Source organism: Argiope bruennichi, chromosome X1 (genome assembly GCF_947563725.1).
Source record: "Argiope bruennichi chromosome X1, qqArgBrue1.1, whole genome shotgun sequence".
Taxonomy (NCBI): Eukaryota; Metazoa; Arthropoda; class Arachnida; order Araneae; family Araneidae; genus Argiope; species Argiope bruennichi.
In genome coordinates this window covers 58,076,083-58,083,617 of record NC_079162.1, presented here as the reverse complement: position 1 = coordinate 58,083,617, position 7,535 = coordinate 58,076,083, and the positions used below count along the sequence as shown (strand labels likewise).

General features: G+C 37.0%; 1 protein-coding gene across 1 annotated transcript; it reads right to left on the bottom strand.

The window, feature by feature from the left end:
• Positions 1–590: 590 nt before the first annotated feature.
• LOC129959237 (uncharacterized) lies at positions 591–5,033 on the bottom strand. Its single transcript, XM_056072060.1, has one exon. The coding sequence runs from the start codon at positions 5,031–5,033 to the stop codon at positions 591–593; it is 4,443 nt and encodes a 1,480-aa protein (XP_055928035.1).
• Between the last annotated feature and the right edge of the window lie 2,502 nt (positions 5,034–7,535).

Genomic DNA, 7,535 nt, shown 5'->3' with positions numbered 1-7,535 from the left:
CTGGAATGAAAATGATTACGAAAATTTGGATAAAATTGGTTGGATATTCGAAGTTCATATTAACCTTGAAGTGGAAAATGATACTGTAAAAACCCTTTCTTTGGCGAGGGGTTTCTTTTGTATGAGCGGTAGAGACAGTGATCACACCTTTTTAGTCCCAAAATTTTTATTCACAGGTTCATAAGGGACACAGCACAGATTACGACACAAAATTATGAAAATATTACAAGAAACAACATCACGATCTAGCAGAGCGACCTTCCTCTTTGCCTCTCAGCCAGTTCTCTCTCTCCTTCTTTCTCTTCCCCCACTTCCGTTAGGCAAGCGGGGTTACTCTCAGGGGTGAGACGGGTTGCCAAAATTGGCATGTCTTACACGCCCCACCTAAGCATAAAATTAGCCCACAGTGGCTGATTTTATTACATTCATGAATAATATATAAATATACAAAAACACTATAACCTACTAACAAAATCAAAAACAAATAAATTCAAAAAGATAAAAACTAATATAACATGTATACTGGTTTCATACATATGCAAATATCAAAAATACAGACATAACTTCTTTTTTTTTGTACAAGTAATGAATTATTTCAGTCGTGATAGGGCGTCCGCACCTCGATGCTGTACACTAGGTCTATGTGTGATGGAATGATTCCACCTTTGTAGAGCTAGAGCCCAACGGGTTAGCTTTGGACTTTTAGGAGTGGTTTGGTTCAGATATTTAAGAGGATTGTGATCAGATATGATCTCCACCTTAGCACCATAAATCCACTTATCGAATTTATTCAGACCATATAGCACTGCCCAAGCCTCTTTCTCAATGCTTGCCCAGTTCTTTTGTGCAGCGTTGAATTTTTGGCTGGCAAAGGCTATTGGTTTGTAAGATCCGTCAGCATCTTGCTGAGTTAAACAGCATCCTACACCATGATCAGATGCATCACAGTGTATCTGGAATGGCAAGTTGGCATCAGGGGTAGCAAGACTAGTAACCTCACAGAGTAATTCTTTCAGTTTCTCAAACGAGTTTTGTTCTTCTTCCCCCCAACTTGCCTTGTTTGGCTTATTCTTCTTGGTTAATTCCGTGAGTGGAGTGGATATTTCCGCAAATTTTGGTATATATGTGCGGTAAAATCCCATTAATCCTAATACGGACCTGACCTCTTTTTTAGACGTAGGTCTAGTTAATTTCTGTATTGCTAGAATTTTGTCTTTATCTGGACCATGTCTACCTCCACCTATAATATGGCCTAAATATTTTATTTGTTTGGTGGCGAAAGTACATTTATCCAGCCGTACAGAAAATCCTAATTCATCTAATTCTGTCAGTATAAGTTTTAAATGAAACAGATGCTCTTTAAAAGATCTAGAATAAATGACTACATCATCCATGTACGCCTGCGCATACTCTGAATGAGATTTCAAGGCACGGTTCATTTCACGTTGAAAAGTACCAGATGCTCCCGCCAGACCGAAAGGCATGGTCTTCCACTGGTACACAGCATTATGCGTAGCAAACGCCGTCAACCGTTTACTTTCCTCGTCCATTTTTATTTGCCAATATCCCTTTAAAAGATCTAAGCTACTTAACCAATGGCCTGACCCTGCAGTGAATATCAGTTCTTGCAAATCTTTCATGGGAAAGACTGGAACTTTGGTGACTGCATTTAACGCTCTAAAATCAATGCACATTCTCATTGAAGAATCCTTTTTAGCAACGCAAACAATCGGATGAGCAATTTCGGATACCGAAGGTTCTATCAAGTCTAATTCTAAAAGTTCTTGAACTTGACGTTCAACTTCCTTTCTGTATGCAATAGGAACACTATAACAATGAGGCTTTTTCTGTACCGTATTGGGCAATAGTTCAATTTTATGAGTGCCAACCGCAGCTGGTTGCACGGGTTTAGTAAAGATGCGTTTAAATTTAACGATTAAATTTTTAAGAGTTTCTAACTGAGAATTGTCTACATGTTTAATTTCAAGATTATCAAGAATTTCGAAAAATTTAGATTCTTTGGTAGCGGTTGGTAAAGTTTCAACATGCCCGAATTCTTTTTCTTCCTCAAAAATGACATTTATAGAGTTAGAACTAGCTATGTAATGTTTTAACTTATTTTGATGAATGTGCTTGGTAGAACCATCCGACATTTTAACTGAAAAAGAATGGGGATTACGTTTCTCAACGATAGTTGCAGGACCTTGCCATCTGGCAAATAATTTATTAGTCGAATCAGGTATTAATACTATCACCTGATCTCCGACTTTGTACACTCGGTTAGACGATCTTAAATTGTGATAATACGCCGCATTTTCCTGTTGTACTGCTGAAACAAGCTTAGCCTGCTCTGCATCCTTCTCTAGTTTTGATTTTAAATTTTCCAGGTATTTGGAAACGGAAGTACTATTTAATTGTACATTATTAAATTTTCCTGTCCAAGTAGATTTTAGGATAGACAAAGGACCTTGTGGTGGTCTACCATAGAGTAACTGAAATGGCGACACACCTGTAGTTGAATGAGGTATTTCTCTGTACGCCCACAGCACATAAGGAATTTGTAAATGCCATCCCCTACCTTCTTCCCTGACTACATTATGCAACATGTTTTTTAAAGTTCTATTAAACCTCTCCACCAACCCATTTGATTGTGGATATCCAGGGGTAGAGAATCTTGGACTGCTCCCTATTCGTTTTTCAAACTCTTTAGTTAGTTCTGCCGTGAAATTGGTCCCGTTATCAGACGCGATAACATTAGGAATACCTGTCCTTGAAAATATACTTAACAAAGCTTCACATGTTGCCTTAGCATTCAGACTAGTCAACGGTATGGCTTCGCCCCACCTAGTATGTTGATCAACCAGACATAATATGTATTTATGTCCTTTCGCACTAGGAGGATCAATTGGACCTATCAGGTCTACATTCACTACCTGAAATGGTAATTCAGGCCTTACGACAGGCGTAATTGGCGTTCTGTCACTAGTTTTAACAGTCTGAGTGAGTTGACACTCTTTACATGAGTCGCAAAATTTTTTGACATCCGTCCGCATACCTTCCCAGAAGAAAGAGTACTTGATTCGTTCTAGAGTCTTTTTAGAACCCATATGACAACTAAACACTGAGGTATGAGCAAGTCTGAGTACCTCACCGCGTCTACACTTTGGAATTACCAGTTGCCCAATACTCTCCCCGAGTATTTTGTCTCTGTGAAACAGATAACCGTCTACCTCATAGAAGTTACTTTTGCCTTCTTTAGCATGCTTCCAAGCCGTTGCTAATTCGACACACTGTTCCTGCGCAGAGCGAAAAGTATCAGCGACCATGCTTCCCTTAACCGTCTCAGTGGTTACTTTCTCATCCTTATTATTAACTGTTCCCACTTCATTCCCACATGAAGTAATTTCACTTTGAGTTTTCTCAAAGATAATGCTATCCTGTGCTTTCTCCTGCAGATCACCCCTCAATTCCTGAGAGTTCTGAGCCAGTGAATTTCCTTCACTCTGGGCCCCTCCCAACATGTTTAGAATATCCGGTGGAAGCAACACATCCTCCACCAAAACATCTGCTAAAGCACATAAAACTTGCTGATGCACCACATTAACTTGGCCACCAGTAGCAAGACTTAACGGAACGTACACTAAAGGACATTTAACCGCCGGACCAAAAATACCCTTCAAATATATCGTAGAAGCACCTTCGACTGAAACTTCAGGAACTAAGTCCCTTTTGACAACTGTAATTTCCGTGCCAGAATCCACTAATGCTTGGGCTAGTTTCCCAGCTACACTGACAGATACCTTTGCCAATTTACAAAGTTTGTCTTCAATAGCATGCCTAGGAATTACTTTACCGAGTAAATCCACCCTAGCAGCTACTGTTTCCCCTTTTGATTCTGCTTCTGCACCCTCAGCGGAAACCTTGTTTACCTTAATCCTTTTATAGTCTGCTCCCTTAATTTTCGGACAATCTCGTCTAAAATGTTTATCGGAGCCACAAGTGTAACAAGTTAGCTTTCTAACTTCTGTGATTTTTGATTTTTCAAAATTTTTCTTAGGGCAAAAATTACTATTATCGGTCTTCTTCTCATTGAACTGTTGTTTTCCCCAATTACCCTGAAAACCTCTTTCATCATAATCATTTCTTTTGGCTCTCACTGACCCGTCATAGGATTTACCCTTGGATGCATAGAATACATCACAACGTTTACCCATTTCCTTTGGCTTAAACCAACTTTCCCCCTGTAGCACACCTATATGGGTTGCCGTTTCGGAATCCAATGTTTGGAACATTTTATCTGCGACAATGAGTTGATTTACAGTCTCAAAATCACTAGCACCCCTTGATTTGCAATAATACACCCACATGGATGTTAACCGAGATGCAAATTGAGAAAATGTTTCATCGTTGTTACGTTTAGCTTTGCGAAAATTTTCTAAACACAATTTCGGTGAAGGTTCGTATTCCTGTAATACTATTTTCTTCAAAGATTCATAATTTTTTAATTCGCTTTCTTCTATATTAACTAACAAATTAGACACTTTGTCTCCTAATAAACAAAGCAACACTTTTGGTTTAAATTCATCACTAACATTTTCATTTACAAATGCCTTTTCTAAGCTTGAAAAGAAATAGTCCCATCCGTCTGACTTACTAGGAACTTTAACTGTTAAGAGCCTAACCATCCTAACTATTTCATCTAATGATTTTGCACGCACGACTTGATCACTATTTTGAACCAAATTTTGATTGATCCTGGATAATTCCACTTCTAGACGAAGTTTTTCGAGTGCGAACTTTTCCTTTTCCCTCTCTTGTTTTAGTTTATTTTCATTTTCAAGTTTTTGTTCCTGTTCTAACCTTCCAGCTACGATAACTTCTAAATATTCTTTTGCTTCTTCCTCGTTATAATGTTTACTAGCTAAAATTAATTCTTTCAGAATTACTTTAGACATGGTTTCGTCTGGCGACTCACCTAAATCTTCTGCTAGACAGATTAGGTCTGCCTTTTTACTTTTATTTAAGAAAGACATTTTTCAAGCTAAACCTAATGCCAAATTGCCTTACAATAATTCAAATCGAAATTAGATACTAACTAAAAAAAATGAACTAAAATAAAAAAAAAAAATCTTACAGTGAAATTTCTGGAAGATATGTTCTATAGATACTGTTATTAAGAGTTTAGATTTTAAATACTTGAAGAAATTATATGTTTGCAAATAGAAATAACAATATACATAATTTACATACATAAATATATATATCAAAACTAAAAAAAAATACCCCTAAACTATGTATAAACAGGCTTAACAAAATTTCATTTACTTTATTTTTAACAAAATAAAAAGGTTTGCATCACACAATTTATCTTTAATACCAACTTAAGTATTTTTATACCTAAAAAGAGCAATTTATTACTTCTAACCGGAAATGATAGATCCATAAAATAAAATATTACACTCTTAATCTCATAGAGAACAAGTACAAAGATTAAACGTATCACCGGAAACAAAATAGCACTACACTGATGTTTTCAAAATCACCTCGTACAAACATCTGCAAAGCAATAAACATATCAAGGGAAACAGAGTGCATCCGTTTCTCCCCTACACGAAATAAACAAAAACAAAAAAAATGCATCCGCGCCAGCTCAGGGCAGACAGAAACCAGATGTTGTTTGGGCGGGGTGGTCTTCTGACCCCCACAACAAAATGTCGCACTGGCCGTCAGCTCAAGACAGGAAGAATCCAAATTTGTCTGGCTTTGCTTTAGTTTTCATTAAAATACATGCATATTACAAATACACAAAATATTTCCAAACCATCAGTATACTATGAAAATTTATATTTCAATACAACGTTTAATTATTTTTTTAGCATTAAAAAAACATGCATATTACAAATACACAAAATATTTCCAAACTATCAGTATACTATGAAAATTTATATTTCAATACAACGTTTAATTATTTTTTAGCATTAAAAAATCGAAGCAATAGGGTCTTCTTCAGCACTTGAGATATAATTGCACAAAGGTTTACAGTACTCACGGTTTGTTGTCATTAGAGGTAATAAAATTACTTCCCACACGTATGAACCCAAATAGAACCATTCAGTAGGCCTGATCTTTTTCTGGAGCCAGGTTCTGAACTCTTGAGCACTGAATCTCCTGAGCACCAAAACTTGAAAACTCAACAACTCCGCACTGGTGCCGATGACCAAGATGAGAAAGAACTCCATTGCAGACCAAGAATTCCACTGGTTACGACGACCAGGAATTCCATTGATTACGATGGGTATTGAGGGTCACTGTACCGGTCACCTATTCTGTGATTTGTCTCTGCTCACATCCCATGTAGCTGCCACCAATGTAAAAACCCTTTCTTTGGCGAGGGGTTTCTTTTGTATGAGCGGTAGAGACAGTGATCACACCTTTTTAGTCCCAAAATTTTTATTCACAGGTTCATAAGGGACACAGCACAGATTACGACACAAAATTATGAAAATATTACAAGAAACAACATCACGATCTAGCAGAGCGACCTTCCTCTTTGCCTCTCAGCCAGTTCTCTCTCTCTTTCTTTCTCTTCCCCCACTTCCGTTAGGCAAGCGGGGTTACTCTCAGGGGTGAGACGGGTTGCCAAAATTGGCATGTCTTACAGATACAGCTTGAAAGCTAGAATACAATGGAAAAGAATACTTGAAGTTCATTTTCAAGCTTGGAAAGATGAAATAATGGCGGCTTCACCTTCCACTCCAGCTGAGATTCTGTCGCTGCAAGAAAAGGGAAAGGCCCCTCCTTGGGTCTATGCAGCTATGATATTTGCTAACCCATATATAACTAAGGACCAGGCTTCATCTTTATAGGAGCTGCTACCTTCAATTTAACAGGTACTTTCTAACACCGATGAGCTAAATGAGTGAAACGGACATCATATTCAAGTCAAACTGAATTAAAAGAAATGTTCAGCATCCAAAACGAGGTCAGTAGATATTTTGTAAACAAATAATTTGAGACATCAATGAAGTCAAACAGAAATACTAAGTTTGGCAACGGGTTCATGAGCCCTCCCTTCGCATTGCAGTCAGCAATTGTTATTATAATTAAAAATAAATAAAAAGTAGGAAGATTGAAAATTTAATAGTGACAATCAAATAATTATGGCTGACATAATATAGATACTTACTAGAAATGTTTCAGTTCTTCGATGCAAAGATGCTATTGCTAGCAATGTGGAAGCTATACAATGGCCAAACAATCTGTAGCTAATATAGGCATTTTGTGTTCCAGACAGCGTGAAGATTCTCTTTTTATAAACAGAGGTTTGGTTTCGCATATTTAACTTAATCAGCATGCTAATGATTTATTTGCCTTAGGTTAATTTTTTTATTTGAGTAACTTTGTAAAACCTTTATGGTATTCAAATATTTATTTATTAAGACTCATAACTGCGTGGTACCTATGTTTGTACATAATATTATTTCAACAGATGCTTAGTGTTTTCAAACACTTTCATAAAAAAAATGAGTACAATA

Coding starts and splice junctions, on each gene's coding strand:
- LOC129959237 (XM_056072060.1), bottom strand. CDS start 5,033: ATGTCTTTCTTAAATAAAAGTAAAAAGGCAGACCTAATCTGTCTAGCA.